Source organism: Phaseolus vulgaris, chromosome 4 (genome assembly GCF_051622355.1).
Source record: "Phaseolus vulgaris cultivar YP4 chromosome 4, ASM5162235v1, whole genome shotgun sequence".
Taxonomy (NCBI): Eukaryota; Viridiplantae; Streptophyta; class Magnoliopsida; order Fabales; family Fabaceae; genus Phaseolus; species Phaseolus vulgaris.
The window spans coordinates 49908835-49928463 of NC_143501.1; the positions used below are offsets into that span (position 1 = coordinate 49908835).

At 28.8% G+C, this 19629-nt stretch overlaps 1 protein-coding gene across 2 annotated transcripts; it reads left to right on the forward strand.

The window, feature by feature from the left end:
• Nucleotides 1–7996: 7996 nt before the first annotated feature.
• LOC137838127 (putative ABC transporter B family member 8) lies at nucleotides 7997–18204 on the forward strand. 2 transcript variants are annotated; one of them, XM_068647364.2, is made up of 10 exons: nucleotides 7997–8514; nucleotides 8821–8875; nucleotides 9226–9404; nucleotides 9817–10274; nucleotides 12688–13228; nucleotides 13844–14023; nucleotides 14155–15435; nucleotides 15661–16076; nucleotides 16928–17285; nucleotides 17922–18204. In XM_068647364.2, the coding sequence occupies exons 1-9, from the start codon at nucleotides 8305–8307 to the stop codon at nucleotides 17283–17285; spliced, it is 3678 nt and encodes a 1225-aa protein (XP_068503465.2). In that variant the 5' UTR covers nucleotides 7997–8304; the 3' UTR covers nucleotides 17922–18204. The 2 variants fall into 2 exon arrangements, with proteins under 2 accessions (XP_068503465.2, XP_068503464.2); XM_068647363.2 differs by having other exon boundaries at nucleotides 7999–8514; nucleotides 17885–18204.
• The last annotated feature ends 1425 nt before the right edge of the window (nucleotides 18205–19629 follow it).

Here is a 19629-nt window from a genome sequence, read left to right on the forward strand (position 1 = left end):
TCATTCTACAGTGTATAGCAGTAACTTGATGTCTGTTATTAATTTAATATGGCTCTGTGATGATATGATTGGTTTTATAATAATGAAAGGACCAATGATTATCACTATGAAGAAATAATGCATGCCTAGTTTAGTTTGGTGAAGATGATTACAAATATAGATATAAAATTAAGAAAGATATACAAAAGTAATAATGCTTTATGTTCTTTAAGATGAACATAATCATTATTTTTTTGAATAATCGCAATAAAATAGTTGGATGTTAATTCTTAAATAAAGCACAATTTTCTTTTTTTTTTTAATAATTTTTTTTTCATGTGATGGCAGATGATTGTTGTTACTTGATGTGTCAGCTTAGCTGAGATGTCAAGTTGCATAATGATACCTAACACAAAAACTTTAAATAAAGCACAATTTTTAATATATTAATTAAGTTTTGTTAAAAATTATTAGGAAATATTGTAATTTTAATAATTTTTTAACAAATAATGCATAAAAATGTGTTATCAATATTTCTAGAAAAACACAAACACGTTTTATTTTATTAAGTTAAAATTTAATTATTATAATAAATTTTATTATTTTACATATCAATACGTGCATTAGTTTTAAATTTAATATATTTAATTATTTTTATGTTATTTAATTTTAATTAAAAATATTTAAATTTAAGATTAATATTCATTAGATATTTGAAAAAAATGAGATGTAAGAGATAAACAACTTATGAAGTTATAAAAGAAAATAAATCAAACATGAGGACGAGTGAGAGAGAAAAAATCAAATTTTATTATTATTATTATTATTATAATTAATTATACAAAATTTAGTATCATTGTATAAAAATTATTATAAAAAACCAATTTTATAGACTATAAGTAATTAGTTACTATATTAACCAAATTAAATATTATCTTAAAGACTAAAAAAATTATTAATACCTAAAATAGTTTCTATTATTAATAAAATTTATAAAGTAGTTTCTAAATTGTCATCTAATTAGTTAACAAGTTTAAAAATTAACTACTTGACTAGATCCTAAAGTTGATAGCTAAAATATCGATAGATAATTAAATACTAATTTAAAACTATTTTTAATAATAAAAAATATTTTAGATACCAATAATTTTTTTAATCTTTAAAATAATATCTAATTTAGTCAATATAATAATTAATTATTTTTACTTAAAATTAATTTTTATTTAGTGATTTTTTATATTTTTGTACACTTATCAAAATTCTTAACAAATACAAGTTAGAAACATTATATCAAACCACACCTAATTTTTTTTACAAAAACTCTATGTTACACATTACCATTACGGTAAAACTTGACATCTTAGTTAAGCTGACACCTCACCGAACTAACAACAATCGTCTGTCACCACATAAAAAAATATTATTAAAAGAAAAGAAATACAAGAAAATATGGGACAACTAGACCAAAACTTATATATTAACAAAAACGTTAACAAAAACTGTGCATGTGTAATCTTTATCTATTAATAAAGATCTCTAAGAAAATATTACATAAAAATCTATTATACCAATGAAAATACTCTCTATTAATAATATCTGAATACACATATTATCATAAATCAAATAATAGAAATCTATTAAAAATACTCTTTATCAATATTTACACATGTTTTCATGAATCAAATTTTATAAGAAGAAAAAAAGTGATAATTGTATTGGGTGTCCTTAAATGGAAAGTTTCCATTAAAGTAATATGAAGAAATTGAATGGTGTGAACCCTTTTAGTGTTTACCTGCTCCACCATTTATTATAATATCACTCCACCACATTCATATTCTCTAACATAATCTTTGTTTCCCTCATCACCAAATATACTTTATTACATATAAAATCATCTTAATTAAAACATTGCTTTTCAATTATTATAACACCATGCTTTCAATACATAGGGTCCACAAACTAATCACAATTCCACTCTCAGAGATTAAACTATATAATAAATCACCTCATAACAATAGTGGATATTTAAGGGCACAAATAAAAGTTCCCAATCTTTCTCAATTTTTCTATCTAAATCTTTTAATATATATATATATATATATAATTATATTTTAGTTTTAAAAAATTCTATTTAAACTTTTTTAAAATATTTACCAATTTTATTATAATTTAAACTATAATAAGCAAGTTATTTTATTACAACTAGGGATGGATAAACTTTTAATTTTAAAGTATATATATAATTATATTTTTATTTACTAAAATTTTACTTCAAGTTTTTGACTCTTCGAAATTTATTTTAAAACGCTTTCTCAAAATTTTCAAAATCTTAACTTATTTGTTATTAGAACGCGTGTTCACAAAAATTATTTAATTTAGTTAGTAATTTCAATTTTAAATTAGACAATTAAATACTTATAAAGAGGTCTTTATCACTTATAATGATAAGCATTTAAAAAGATATATTTATCAGTTGTAATGATTTTATTCAGGTTGAAAAGAATTAGGACAAATAATCATTTTGGTTATTAAATATATAAATTGGTTGTGATTTATTTAATTCTGAATAAACACAATTTTTTGATTTATTATAAGAAAGTCTAGAAAAAAGTGAAATAATCACATCTAATCGTTAAATTTTTTGGGACCTTTTAATATTAAATCATAATGTTCAATAATTAATTCGACACTAATTTATTTTATTTGGAGATCAATTTTGACTTCTAAATTTAACCAAATATTTATAGTGTAAAAATGATTAGAATAAACTATTATGTTTAGAAAATTAGTTCAATTTGATATTGTATTTCATCAATCTAGTAATTATCGTGAATATTAGTAATAATAAAAAAATTTAAAAAAAATTAACAATCAAAAGAGATATTTTTATACTACAAACATCTGAAAGCTCTATAATTTTTTTTTTTGAATTATATGCAAACAAACATATTTAATTCATTAAATATATAATTAGATATAATTTTTTACTTATATAACTAAGTTAGAATTAAAATTTAGAGTGAGCAATAAGTTTTCTTTTCTTTTAAAATCTAAATGATGTGATGTGATGTGATGGTACAGTGGCACTAACTTTGCATGAATTAAAAAGGAAACAGTAACGTACGATTTTGTAAGGTATATAACTTATTAATTAATTAATTAATTAATTAACTAATGAGAAAGAACATAATTTTGTGATGTCGGGTGAGGGTGCATATATTCATTGTATGGTCAATTAAAGGCACCAAAACAAATTAATATGATTTTAAGCATATGATTACTTAATTAATTAATTAACTAATCAGAAAGAACAAAGAATGCTGAATATGATTTTAAGCATATGTTTCATAATTTAATCATGTAACATTTAAATATTGAAACATTATCATTTAGTTAGTAGCTAGCAATGATGAGCATGAGCATTAACTACCACCTATTCAGAATCTTAAAACACATTGGATTATTATTTTAACCAATCTTACATTCTCATAATTCAATTGTGCCTTGTTCAATTTAGCCAAGTTTTTGTCCATTATTTAAATATATAATTTTTTTGTAAAGACTTAGTTAATTATTTAGAGTAGAATGATGTAACTAAAATAAATTATATGAATATTTTATAATTTAAGTATACAATTTATAAATATAAAAATTAATTATTTAAATTTTATCTAAAAAAAATCATCATATTTTTATAATATCTTTTTTTAATATTTTTTCTAGATTTACGAAAGAAATATTAATTCTTTCATTGATCAAAATTTATCTTAGGGATCTTGGTGGAGAATATATCAATTTTGTTGAATCAAAATCTGTTTTAGAGTAAGTTGTTATATGTCTATTTTTGAATTGATTTTGGAAAGTCTTACATGCATATGAACTATGGATATTGTATGTGGTTCATCTAGAGCAAAGATGCATCTATATTAATCCATGATCATAAAAATATTTTTAAATCATTTATAAGAGTCTTTTGTATACATGTTTAGCTTTTTTTTGAGAATAGTGAAATTGAGAGTTTAAACTTGATTTAAGCAAGTTAAAGGTACGTAAGAAAAAATCTTTATGTTTTAATAATACTTTAGACTTCATGATTTTAATTTTTTCAAGAAATTTGTGTTTTTTTTAAAAATGAAGTAGAATGTTATTTAAATTTTTGGTTAATAAAGATTTTCTAGAATACTTTGAATTCAAAAAATTTATTCAAATATTAATGTATTCACTATTGTCACAACCGATTTCTTTAGAATTATTGGATATGTCCTCATTTAGACCGAATCATGTTTGATGGGTCTGAACTTAGTAAATAGTAAAATTTTAAATGAACTGATCCTAACCCGATCACGATCAACCATACCATCTCTATATCATAACATATTATTAATTTTTTCTCAAAAACAAACCAACTTTCACATTGGACTTTAAACTTAAAGAAATAAAGAAAGCAAATAAATTTAAGTGGTTCGTGTGGTGGACCAATCTATGTAGCAATGGCGATAGAGTAGAAGTGAGGGAACGAAACTTCTAGATTTTTTAGGCAATTTTTTTTCATAATTAAAAAGTTTGCACAACTTTTGATTATACTATTTGGCTATATTTAAGGCGAAAATACCGGATCATTCACAATTGACACTACAATTTGGGAGCTTTTATGGCAAAAACATAATTAATGTATTAACCTATTCAATCATTTATTGAAATATAATCTTATAAATGTAACTGGTGTTAATGTTAATATGGCACACTAGAATAAAATCATCAAATAAAATTTAATTTAAAAGACTAAAAGTAATTAGTTATTATATTTACTAAGTTAGAATAATTAATTTTTTTATAGTGTTAAATTATGGTAAACTAAAAAAGGAAATTTGACATTATGATACTACTAGGAATGACACAATAAAAGGGTGTGATGACACTTTTATGTGAAATCTTTCTTTTCCCTTTGTTTGGTTTCTTTTCAAAATCGTATGCAATTTGTGCATTAGATAACCTTTTTATTTTTAGGCACTATCCGATTTGACTTCTTTTTAGTTTTCCTTTCAAAAGGAAAAGTTTCACCAAATTAATACTCTTATATTCAAAGTTTTTTCTTAAAAAAGAAAAGACTTAGATATAAAAATATAGATGTTGTTATTCAATTATATTAAAACAAATTTATTAATTATATTTCTATACAAACATGTTATTCCAAGGTGAAACTCCAATTTCAACATCACCAAAGAATGTGATATTGTATTAAAATTTCACTCTTTAAAAATAAGTAGCTTATTAATTTTTGGAAGGAATTGTGAGAATAAGTCTTAGAAAAGTTAATTGAAATAGATTTTAGAAGCTAGGGCAAATGATTGTTTTTCCTTAGACCCTATTAAATATTGTAGACCTTCATTTCATTTGAGCTTTTGTAAGAAAGAAAATTGATTTTAATATATATGCTTAGACAAGAATAAAGAAAGTGAATTGATTCTTTATCAAGAGCAAACATGTTGGTACTACACATTGAATTAAAGATGAAGAAATATTGAAAGAATTTTATTTTGGAATTTATTTCATACTATATATTTGGAAATGTATATTCAATACAACAAATGTTGAACATGTGCCATATATGTATATGTATATACTTAGAAATTATTGTTAGAATTCCAAATATAGAGAGACAAGTCCAGAGAGAATGTAGGGTTAAGTTATAAAAGCAAAAAGTAGATGTTACACTTTAAGAATTTATAATGAGGATGATAGAAGATATTATGATTGAGGTGTGTTTTAGTTAGTGGGAGAAAAAGAGAGGTCCAAAACACACAGCTACACAACTATATGATTAATTATCATGGAATTTGGTGTGTTAGAAGTTAGGCTCACTAATGCAGGAAAAGTGGAATATGCTGTGTAAACATATCTTCTTCCATGCTTCCCAATTTGTTGTGTTCTTAGTTTAGGGTTTGAAATGTTCACTACAAGAAAATTATGAAATAAAAATTAATTTTTAATGATAAAAAATAATTAGTTGGTATAGTTACCAAATTAGAAACTATTTTAGAGACTAAATAATTTTTAGTTTCTAAATTAGTTTTTATTATTGTTGAATGGTTTCTAAATTGGTATTTAATTAACAACCAAAGTTTTTACTACCAAATTTAGAAACTATATAATTGGTAGTTAAAACCTTGTTTTCTAATTAGATACGAAACCATTTAACAATAATATAAACTAATTTTTTTAGTTTCTAAAATGGTTGTAATGTTGGTTTGATTTTTAACTGATTAGTTATTTTGTATTTATGTGAATATGACTGATGTGTTGTAATGTCAGTTTGATCTCTAACTGATTAGTTGTTATTTATTTGTTATGTGAATATGACTGTTGTAATGTGGGTTTGATTTTTAACTGATTAAATGTTAAAAAAATTGATATAATTTTTTTTTATAAAAATTTAGACATCTTTAAAATATCATATCATATTTTATTTTATTTATTGAAAAAATAAAAAATATGCTTCTGAGCAACAGAATGCACTTATCAGTTTCTCTTCTTAAATATGCAACACACAATTAACAATGTTGATGGCCATTTTTTGTTTCATCTTTTCATTTTCTAAGTTTCGACAAACTGTGAGATGTACTCTGACAAGGTTGTCGTATATATCACCACCTTCTTCATTGTAGCACGTGTAGTTATTTGTTGATTCTGTCTGAAACCTTTTTTTTTCCTTTAACAATACCTCACAAAAATTGTCATAGTTTTGTTTGTCATCATTGATGTACTATATTAACTGTCAATTTTATTATATAATTAATAAAAGTAGATATGCATAATCTATAGATATATATATTAATGAAAACATCTCATCTATTATATACTTAGGGAGGAAGGGTTTAGCTTTAATTTAAATTTTATCATTAATTAACATGAGATTTCTAATATTAAAATAAAAATAAAAATTTAAGTTTAATTCATTGTCAAAAAATAACTTGTAAAGTGTGAACTATACATATTTATATATATACTTATATACTGTAAATTAATTTTTTTTAATTGAAATTGTATATTCAACACACTCTCATGTTGATGCATGTAATTTAGTATTTGAGATTAGATATTCATGGATGATTTGATACACACTACAAGAAAATCATGAAATAAAAATCAATATTTAGAGACCAAAATAATTAGTTGCAATAATAATTAAATTAGAGACCATTTTAGAAACTTAAAAAAAAATTGGTTTCTATTATTGTTAAATAGTTTCTAAATTAACAACCAAGGTTTTAACTACCAATTATTTAGTTTCTAAATTTGGTAACAAAAACATTGGTTTCTAATTAGATACCAATTTAGAAACTATTTAACAGAAACTAATTTAGAAACCATTTTTTTTTAGTTTTTAAAATGATATCTGATTTAGTTATTATTGCAAATTTTGGTCTCTAAAAATTGGTTTATATTTCATGATTTTCTTGTAGTGACAATAAACCCATCAAATCTTGTTAAAATTTATGAAATGAGTTTAAGTCTAATTCATTCTCACAAAACGAAAAATTAATGTATTTGCACTAATTTATATACTATGAATTAATCTTATCTCTAATCGATATCACATAATTATATTATAGTTAAACTTTTATATATATATATATATATATATATATATATATATATTATATAGGTGTAACTTAGTATTAAATAATGATGATTCATTAACAAATTAATATGGCATTTGATAGATTATATTAGTACAAAAGGCCAGTAATGTATTAAATATTAAGCTGTATTCACGGGAAGGGACTTTAGAAGCTGAAGTGACCATTTATAAAATACAAAAAGGTGGCAAATTGCAATGAACAGACAATGGGCAAAGTGAGCACAAATGTTGGTATGTCATTTCATCTTTCTCCAAAACTTGACAAAACAATTGTGACAATCTCATACCTCATTGGATTTTAATGATTAAAGAATTCAAAAACAAACAAACAAATGAATCGAGAAGCACATAATCATCTTTAACAACCCCACAACTACACACAAAAAGCCTATGATCATGATCTTCATTGTGTGCTTCCAATGGAATATGCCTCTCACTCTTTCAGGTCTTGACAGAGAGATGCACATGGAGTTGTTTGTGTTCACACTTCACTCCTCACACTTATATAAGTAGCCTTTTGAAACCAAAACCATCTCATTGTGACCCCCACAACACAATTTCACCTCTCTCTCCTTCTCACTCACTCTCTTTTCTGTTTTCTCATATTTGAGAACCTGACAAGGTTTTCACACAGATGAAGGGATCAAAGGGTTCTCCAAGAGAGTGAGACACAAAAGGTAGAGATGAGAAGAAAAGAGAGAGCTTCCATTACCAGCATTTTGAGATATGCTGATTGGATTGATGTTGTGCTCATGCTAATGGGTGCTTTGGGAGCAATTGGAGATGGCATGTCCACAAATATTTTGCTGCTGTTTGCAAGCCGTATCATGAACAGCTTAGGTTACAGTAAGAACCAACAAAGTACCAATACTTACATGGCTGAGGTTGAAAAGGTAAGTTAACGTTGACTCATCCATTAAACTCTTGTTCCATGTTGGAGATCCGACATTAACTAAAGTTTAGAATATTTCATAGTATATAAGTAGATGCAAACCTTATCTTATAAACGGGTTTTATGAGATTGAGTTAGACTTAAAGTTCACTTCTTATTAAAGTATAAGTCATTTTGAGTCTATTATAACAATTGTTTGTTGGATCATCTATAAATCGGTTTTATAAGGTTGTGTTAAGCTTAAACTCATTTTTTTACACACTAATATTCTTCTCTTTTTCATTTTGTTTTTGATTGTCATTTACAGTGCAGCTTATATTTTGTCTACTTGGGATTAGCAGTGATGGTTGTAGCCTTCATGGGTAATCCAAATTCAAACCTTCTTTCACATACTTGCTTTACTTTTTGAGGACACTCTAATAACCAATTTACTAGGCATTACTCAACAGTGCACCAAGTTTCGAGGCAACCTAAATTTTCACATGTTTAATTTGGCAGACATGTTTGGTCATTATTTATGAAACCCTAAAAAGTAGACTTTCAGAAGTTGGAACTACACCAACCCACTAAACATTTATATATATATATATCAAGTAGAATTTTCTCAAAGATTTGATCTAGAAAAAGAAGCAAACCATTTATGGATGAATATAGTTCTGAAAAAGCAATACTTGAGAGAATTTATCAATCAATAATTGATGCTTAATTGCAGAAGGGTATTGCTGGAGCAAAACAAGTGAGAGGCAGGTTCTGAGAATTCGTTACAAGTACTTGGAAGCTGTACTAAGACAAGAAGTAGGGTTTTTTGATTCCCAAGAAGCCACCACTTCTGAAATCATTAATAGCATATCAAAAGATACTTCTCTCATCCAAGAAGTTCTAAGTGAAAAGGTCTTTTTCTTCTCCTAATTTTTCCTTTAAACTTCCCTTTCACCTTTGTAATTTACACCATTTAAACACCTTTCTCAGGCAACATCAATTGCTATGTACCAAGAAAATCTTTGCAATTTTATGCACTCTATGCCACTTAGTAGTATGCCACTTAGTAGTTGTTGATAGGATGATCGGATTCGTCTTTAAATTTTAAGCCGTTTTTTAACTAATTGTGATATGATAGACTCTTGATATTTTCTTAAGGTTTATGTCTCTTTTACTTTATAGGAGGATTCAACATCTCTGAATGGAACACATTTATTATATTTTTTTATTGTTTATAAAGAAAATGTGACTTAACAATCAACATATATGTTGTAAATATTATGATCTTTTCATCAAATATCTCCTTTGGTTTTTGGTGTCTCAGGTGCCACTATTTTTGATGCACTCATCATCATTCATATCTGGGGTTGCATTTGCCACATACTTCTCATGGAGGTTGGCCTTAGTAGCATTTCCAACGCTGGTTTTGCTGATTATCCCTGGCATGATTTATGGAAAGTATCTCATCTATCTGTCAAAGTCCTCTGTGGAAGAATATGGCAAAGCAAACAGCATTGTGGAACAGGCACTTAGCTCCATCAAAACAGTGTATTCATTCACTGCAGAGAAGAGAATCAGTGGGAGATATTCAGACATATTGTGCAGAACTTCAAGTCTTGGAATCAAGCAAGGCATAGCAAAGGGTCTTGCAGTAGGAAGCACAGGTCTCTCTTTTGCAATATGGGCTTTCATTGCTTGGTATGGAAGCCGTTTGGTTATGTACAAAGGTGAAAGTGGTGGAAGGATCTATGCATCAGGCATTTCCTTCATAATGTGTGGACTGTAAGTAACTTATGTATCTCTCTTTTCCTTTTCCATTTAACTTTAGTTTCCAATCTTATTTTTTTATCACCGAGAAACAATTAAATTAAACAGACTCACTTCAACCCTGATACAGAGTAAGAGAGGTGAAATAGTACATTTCCACGTACACATTAATAACCAAAATGAAGTCTCCTACTATCTACTCCAACATTACCAACTAAAGACAAAATAGAAAGGTCTAGGATTAATCCTTATAGTGATATTAAATTCAATGAATACATATCAAGGGTTCTAGACACCAGTCAGAGAACGAGAAACACACTGACGATATTTTTGAAGAGATCCGACACCAAACCTTCTCCTGGAGAAAAATTTAGTATGATCAATCACTCCACCTTCAAATAAACAATTATTCTTGTGTTTCGAAATCTCGCTAACTAATGCGATTCAAACATTACCCATAATAAGATTAATTGAATTAGCTGCATCCAAAATTTTAAAATGTTTGAAATGTTACCAGGACAATAACATCAACCCAATTTTAGTTTCCAATCTAATTCAACAAGTCCTGTAGCTTAATCCATGCTACTGTACAAGGTAATACTTGTTTGGATGATTTCTGCACTCTATAAACTTTTTGATAGATTCTTATTTTTGATACTAGATTCAAGGTATTTTTTAGTAAGTAAATGAACTTTTTTATGTGAATAAAAGCTTAATCTTAACAAAAGACATGACAAAGATTAGCATAAAAAATCTGATACATGAATCCACTAAGATCAGCATAAAAGGTTTAACCCATGATGAGTACACAACCAGTAACTAAATTCAAGGTTTATTCATCTCCAATCATATGTTTGAATCATGCATGAAATTTCATTACATTTTTTGTGGCTGATGCAAAGTATATTAAAGTAGCAGATCGATGGATCTTGAGAATCAATTAAAAATTGGGATAGGCCAGAAAGTTCAATTAATCTAAAGTGAAGAATACATTTATAAATCTTACATGATCTATAGTAGCCAACTTGTCATGGCCAAACATTATTATCATAGTTTTCTTTAGGAGAAGGGAATGAAAAACAATATTATTAGTTTAATTCTATATAACTAACCTTTTTGTATGATAAGATTGGAATCAAACATGTTCAGAAAAAGTGTTGGTGTCTTTATCTTTACTAATAATGCACCAAATATTTTACTATGATATTTAATTTGAGAGTGACCTCTTAAAGCATTAGACCAAAAAGCAAGACCTGTATACATAGAAAGCATGGGACCAGTTTTAGTAACAGTATTATTAAGTCACTGTTGAAAGAATTTATATGTTTATCCTTCCATATTGTGAACTCCATATACCAAAGTGATTTTTACTAGATTTCAAAGATATTACTAATAATTGAATTGCAGTTCAACTGTTACAATATTTTCTTCTGCTATGAAAGAATCTTGTCTGTAATAGATAAGGAAAAGTGTTTGATTAATTTATACATTTGTTCAATTAATTATCTCTCTCATGTTTCATCAATGCCTTCTAAATTTGGTACCAAAACTCTTATAGCTAATTAGATACTAATTTAAAAATTATTTATTAATAATAAAATTAATTTAAAAATATTTTTTTTAATGTCTAGAATGATCTCTAATTTAATTAATATACTAATTAATTATTTTTGGTTTCTACTCAATTATTTTCTTGTAGTGAAATGAAAAAGAATGATATAAAGTGTCACATATATTAGCAAAATATTTGATATTATTAAAGCTTAGCAGCTTCTAATTAATAAACAAGGAAAAAAAATCAGACAAGATCACTATAGTAGGAAGTATATTTATTGAATAAAGTGTTTGTAATATTAGTTACTTAGTAAGCTGTTAAATTTTAATAAAGTTCTAGTAAATCTTTCCTTGCTTCTAACATTTTTAAATTTTGATTAAGACCATCAATTTTGAATTTTTTTATTGGTATTTTTTTGTTCTCCCCAACATATGGATCTCTTGAGAAGATAAATAAACAAAATGTGGTAGTAAGAGTGTTTGAATTTCTTTCAATAAAAAAAAAACTATTCAAAATCAATTAAATAATTAAGAATAAAATAGTACTAAGATGGGTGAACTCCTAAAAAGTCCTTATTAAAGGTTAAAGATTAAGTAGTACTAGAATGGGTGATCTCCTAAGAAGTCCTCGTGTCACACCTATTTCTATATAGTGATGCTGAACATGAAAGTTTTATATAAAAAAATTAAATAATTAAAGATATTACCACCATCATTCTCACTTTTTAGAAGAGTGTAAACTTCAATTTATTGGTTCTACCTTAACAATTTTCAATCATATACAACCAAGAAAATCTTTTCATATAGTTCTTTAAAGATCTATTTTTCATAGTGGTCTTCTTTGCTAATTCTTGGAATGCATGTAAACATGTAGATCTCTTGGAGTGGTGCTTCCTGATTTGAAGTACTTCACAGAAGCATCTGTTGCTGCTTCAAGAATATTTGACATGATTGATCGAATACCATTGATTGATGGAGAAGACACAAAAGGGCTTGTGTTAGATTGCATCAGTGGGAAGCTAGAGTTTGAGCAAGTGAAATTCACATACCCTTCTCGTCCTGATATGGTTGTGCTTAGTAATTTCAATCTGCAAGTGGAAGCAGGGAAAACTGTTGCTCTAGTTGGTGCAAGTGGAAGTGGCAAGTCCACAGCAATAGCATTGATGCAGAGATTTTATGATGCAGATGAAGGTGTTGTGAGGGTTGATGGTGTAGACATAAAAAGCCTTCAGTTGAAATGGATTAGAGGGAAAATGGGGCTTGTGAGTCAAGAACATGCATTGTTTGGAACTTCCATAAAGGAGAATATTATGTTTGGGAAGACAGATGCTACCATGGATGAAATAGTTGCAGCAGCCTCAGCAGCCAATGCTCACAACTTCATAAGGCAACTTCCTAAAGGTTATGAAACTAAGGTGAGTCAATTGATTCAAATAACACTTATGACCTCTTTCAATGAACTTTGTTAGAACAAACTAAGTAGTTTAAACCTAAGTCAACTCCATAAAATCGGTTTATGAAACGAGGTTTGCATCCACTTAAGGAAATGCCATAATATTTAGTCGATGTGAGATTTCTAACACAAACTTTATTAAGTAAGTACATACAAAAAGGGAAAAGAAGAAAGTAAACATTCAGCTTCTCAATCAATTAAAATCAATCTATTTCACACACTCAAATTTCCAATACAATTTTCTGTTTGGTTGAATTTATCAGTAAACACTTAATCTCTAAGTTAAAATTAATTTGTATGAACATGCTTGAAAATTGAACTGGACGATGTTAATTTATTTTTTATTTTCTTCTCCTATATTTACAAAAAAGGGTTATCTCTTTATTTGTCAGAACTAATATGCATGTGTGTTTGGAGGAGAATAAATATTGTGATTATTAGAAGCTTGCTATGAAGGATAGAAGCTCTAGTTTATAACTTTAGCACCACCATAGATGCTTAAGCTACATATAAAAGTTTGATTCTATATATCATTAGAAAAATGCAACTAGTACTAACCTGATAAATTGTAAAGTAGATTGGAGAAAGAGGGGCACTTCTTTCAGGAGGACAAAAGCAGAGAATAGCCATTGCAAGAGCCATCATAAAGAATCCTGTTATTCTCCTACTTGATGAAGCAACTAGTGCTCTTGACTCAGAATCAGAATCTCTAGTTCAGAATGCCCTCGATCAGGCCTCCATGGGGAGAACTACATTGGTAAGTGCAATCATCAAACAAATAAATGAACAAAAATATTTGTTAGTATCATTATCACAATGAAATAGTGATCAATATTGGACTAAGTTTATTTGCACCTCCTTTGTATAACACCAACTGAACTTTATCAGGTTGTTGCACACAAACTATCAACTATTCGAAATGCAGACCTCATAGCAGTTGTTAGTGGTGGCCGCATCATTGAAACTGGCACACACAAGGAACTCATCAACAGACCAAATGGCCACTATGCAAACCTGGCTAAGTTACAGACACAATTGAGCATGGATGACCAAGATCAAAATTCAGAACTAGGTGCTGTTTCAGCAGCAAGAAGCAGTGCAGGTAGACCAAGCTCAGCAAGGTCAAGTCCTGCCATATTTCCAAAGTCACCATTGCCTGATGAAGCCACCCCATCTCCAGTTTCTCACCCTCCACCATCTTTCACAAGACTTCTTTCTCTGAATGCTCCTGAATGGAAACAAGGTCTAATTGGAACCCTCTCAGCCATAGCCTTTGGCTCAGTTCAACCCCTATATGCTTTAACCATAGGGGGTATGATTTCTGCCTTTTTTGCCAAAAGCCATCTAGAAATGATGCATAGAATCAGGACTTATTCTTTGATTTTCTGTTCCCTTTCCCTTGCCTCTATCACTCTCAATCTCTTGCAACACTACAATTTTGCTTTTATGGGAGCCAAGTTAACCAAAAGAATAAGACTGCGCATGCTGGAGAACATCTTAACCTTTGAAACTGCTTGGTTTGATGAGGAACAAAACTCCAGTGGAGCATTATGCTCAAGGTTGAGCAATGAGGCTTCCATGGTGAAGTCCCTTGTGGCAGATAGACTCTCTTTACTAGTTCAAACCACTTCTGCTGTCACCGTTGCAATGATCATAGGGCTTGCCGTGGCTTGGAAGCTAGCTCTTGTTATGATAGCAGTGCAGCCACTCACAATTCTTTGCTTTTATACAAGAAAAGTGTTGCTCTCCACACTCTCCACAAAATTTGTTAAGGCACAGAATCAAAGTACACAAATTGCAGTGGAGGCAGTTTACAATCACAGAATTGTGACTTCTTTTGGGAGCATTACAAAAGTTCTACGGTTATTTGATGAGGCACAAGAAGAGCCAAGGAAGGAGGCAAGGAAGAAGTCTTGGCTAGCTGGCATAGGAATGGGTTCTGCTCAGTGCCTAACGTTCATGTCATGGGCTTTGGATTTCTGGTATGGTGGTACTTTGGTGGAAAAGAGAGAAATATCAGCTGGGGATGTCTTCAAAACATTTTTTGTGTTGGTGAGCACTGGCAAGGTCATAGCTGATGCTGGAAGCATGACTTCTGACCTTGCCAAGAGTTCAACAGCAGTGGCATCTGTGTTTGAAATTCTTGACAGAAAATCACTAATTCCCAAGGTATGTTAGCCCTATACATGTTATTCATGCATCACACAACATCATAAGTTAGTTGATTGCTCAAAGATATTTATGTCAGTGTATGAAAACTGAACTCATTTCCAACAATCATTTACTCATAAAAAATGAGGCAAACTAATGATACTACATTTTTATTTTTGAGTAATCTTATCTTCACACTTGCATATGTCATAACTTTTACTAATGAAGTGGTGTTTTTTTTAGGCTGGGGATAACACTAGTGGCATTAAGTTGGAAAAGATGAGTGGAAAGATAGAGTTGAAGAATGTTGATTTTTCTTATCCAAGCAGGGCAGGGACACCAATTTTGCGAAAGTTTTGCTTGGAGGTGAAGCCAGGAACAAGTGTTGGGCTGGTTGGAAAGAGTGGATGTGGAAAATCAACAGTGATTGCCTTAGTTCAAAGATTCTATGATGTTGAGAGAGGTTTAGTTAAAGTGGATAATGTAGACATAAGGGAATTAGACATTCACTGGTACAGGCAGCACACTGCACTAGTGAGCCAAGAACCTGTGATATATTCTGGCAGCATACGTGAAAACATTTTGTTTGGGAAGCAAGATGCAACTGAGAATGAAGTAGTTGAGGCTGCAAGAGCTGCAAATGCTCATGAGTTCATATCGTAAGTTTTCTCTCTACATCTATACTATATGCTCACTTGTTTTAACCATAAACTGTCATATTCATTTGTGAACAATTAATCAACTAAAAAATCTACTCGAAAACTAGGCATGTTCTCATTCATGACATTTCTTCTGATAAGAAGCTTTCATGCATTAAGGGATTTTGAAATCAAGAACTGTAGTTGGTTTCTTGCTAGCTGTGTTTAAAAAGAACTGTTGTTGTATTAGAGCTTGGGGTTGTAGTTGTAGGTTTTGTTCACAACTTAAACACTGTTAACCAATAAAATTTGACAAAGTTGCTACATGGTACCGTCAATATAGTCCCTCGTGCAGGAGTCGAGGCAAATGGCAGTTTATATACTTCTTCTTCCTCCAATCCACCGAGGTACCTTTTAAGGACAAAACTGTGATGGAGCACCGACCTCCAAAGCGGCAATACCTCGGATGCAGTGATTGACCCTAACAATGCTATCTCTCAGACATCGACACAGCGACGTGAGACTATATTGACAGTACCAGAATACTTACTATTTTAAGCATGTTTACAAGTAAAGATCACAAATTAATAAGAGGGCATTTGAAAAACCTTAAATAGGTTTATAGAGATAACTTACAACCATTTGCTAAACTCTTTTAAAGTCATTTTAACTAGCTTTTGGGCCTAGTCCATGAGTAAACTCTAAATGTTGAATTAAGCTATATACTCAAACACATCCACATGTCTGATATGATTTAGACAAGGTTGCCTGAAATTACAGTTAATGTAGTAGAATTTGAATTTTGAGCATGTAGAGTTGAAAGACTAATTAAGAGTATAAAGAAGTGAACTTTCCATTTTGGTATAATGCAGATCACTGAAAAGTGGATATGAAACTGAATGTGGAGAAAGGGGAGTGCAGCTATCAGGAGGGCAAAAGCAGAGAATAGCAATTGCAAGGGCCATAATTCGCAACCCAAAGATACTACTTCTAGATGAGGCAACAAGTGCCCTTGATGTGCAATCAGAACAAGTTGTGCAAGAAGCACTTGATAGGACTATGGTAGGAAGAACCACCATTGTTGTGGCACATAGGCTTAACACTATCAAAGAGCTTGATTCAATTGCTTATGTGTCTGAGGGAAAGGTCATGGAACAAGGAACCTATGCTCAACTTAGGCACATGAGAGGTGCCTTCTTCAACCTTGCAAGCCATCAAATCCAAACTTAGGTAACATAATTATAGTATTTTCATCTACAAATCTGAGTTCATCAATATATCTATAGGTCTTTTGTTTCTGTATTCTATGAAAAACACTCTATGCCTTCTTTCATTATGGAAAAGTTAATTCAGAATGATGGTTTCACATTCAGAACTATCTAATCTGAAATTTAAAAGGGTTGTCCCATTTCTGTAGAAAGGTTAATCTGGAATGAAGATTTTACATTTAAGATCAACCTTTCTAACACAAAGGTGTGGACTGATTTTTATAAGTGGTAGAAAGAAAAGAACAGGGCAAATTCTTTAGGAACCATATCAATTTCAACATGCACACTATCATCTTTCAAAATTATGTTCTATTCCGGATTTGAAAATCCATAATTCAAAAATCAAAATCTCATTCTATAAAAGTAAACTCAAAATGCAAAAAATACATTTTGAAAAAGAAAATCCGAAACACAAAATCTGAAAATGTATTATGGAACTTCTGGAATTCAGAAATGTGTTCCAGAAATTCAAATCCGGAAATATATTCCAAAAAAGGAGTTTCAAAAGTATTTTTTTACCCACATCCTCCTTTAATTTAAGCTCATTTCACAATTTTGTAGGAATATTTTCAACATTTCACTGAAAAATTGGATGCAGGTTTAAATTGATACGGTGCAAGAAGAATTTGCAAAAGAACAGATGTAGTGTTGTGAGTGGCTGGTGAATGTTCAGGCCCATCTAAGGTGAATTGGGTTTGAGGCCAACTTTTTTTGTCCAATTATATTTAGTTATATATACATAAAAATTGACAACATTGAAGGCCCATATTATAGTCAAATGGGCCTGTCTGTTGTAAAAGGATCCGGACCCGAATCCAATATGAAATGTACCACTCGTGTAATACCAATGTCAAATATAATAAAAACAAACTTTTTTGGAATTTCTTAATGTAGAATGTTGAAGCTCATGTAATTTTAAGTACAAGGATCCTAATGTAAAAAGTAAAATATTATGATTAAGTTTAAGGGGTGTCACATTTTCACAACAAATTTAAACAAATTAGATTTTGTTTTAGTTCAAAAATTTATAAGCTATTTTTTAAATCTTAATTAATATTATCTGATATTTATAGTTTGTAACTGATTTTAAGTAGACTCTACAACTGATTTAGATGAGACTAACTAATGATACAATTTTAAATGCTATTTCATATACATTCTTGTTTTTTTATATCTTATAACAAAAAATATTAGTGTGTGATTATTATATGATATTTATAATTTGTATCTTAATCAACTGATTTTAAATAGACTATGTAACCGATTTAAATCAGACTAACAAACTATACAATTTTACACACTCTTTCATGTAATTTTTGTTGTTTTCTATGTTTTATAAACAAAAATATTAGTATGTGATTAATTTTCAGTCTATGGTGAGAACCAACTATTTTTAACTTCCAAGAAAAAAATACAATGATAAAATGAAACTTTTTTATTCGAAATAAACATAATTATTATAGATTACAACAAAATGATTCCATAAAATAAATTAATTAAGGTTACACCACAAGATATTATGCTTAACCACAAATTAAAAAAACATGAGAAATATGGTCCTACAAAAGGTTCTTGATAATTAGTCCAACTTTAAATAGTACAATATACCTAACATAATCTTAATGGAGAAAAAAAAATACCTTTCTTAAAAACCACATTTTCAATATGAAAAACTCAGTCTTATAATGTTTATGAGTTCGGTTATTTAATATTAGGTTAGGTAATGCTGATTAAATAAAAGAGTCCAATGCGTGTAGTTAAAGTCCACATGCAAATGGATTAAAAGATACTTTATTTTAATAGAATGAGAAATAATCCATCCCAATTTACTATTTTTTTTAATACAATAGAATGATAATTTATAAGTAAACTTATAATCTTTGTAGCACTCATATAAATTTAGAAATACGCATAATTTTTAAAATTAGAATACAGAAACACAAATCTATATATATTATATAATTATGAATTATATAAATTGATAATAAATTATGTGCGCAAGTATGTTTCAATTTTTTAGAAGAAAGATGTTTCTTATTTTTGTAATCATAATAAAAATTTATACAATAAATTTGAGTCTTTAGAAAATTAATATATTTCTCATTTTTAAAATTGTGTTAGAATAAAGATAAAATTTTCAGAAATTCAACAAATATTTTTTGAATTAGACTGTTCATGAGAGTGTCACTATCACGTATGTCTGATATTGACACACAATTTAAAAAACATGTTCGACCTTTTATAATACTACATTTCATTTGACACAATATTTAATAATTTTTGTTGTTTAATTAATGGTAGAAATT

Coding starts and splice junctions, on each gene's coding strand:
- LOC137838127 (XM_068647364.2), top strand. CDS start 8,305: ATGAGAAGAAAAGAGAGAGCTTCCATTACCAGCATTTTGAGATATGCT. Junction 8,515..8,820: donor ACATGGCTGAGGTTGAAAAG/GTAAGTTAACGT, acceptor TGTCATTTACAG/TGCAGCTTATATTTTGTCTA. Junction 8,876..9,225: donor GATGGTTGTAGCCTTCATGG/GTAATCCAAATT, acceptor GCTTAATTGCAG/AAGGGTATTGCTGGAGCAAA.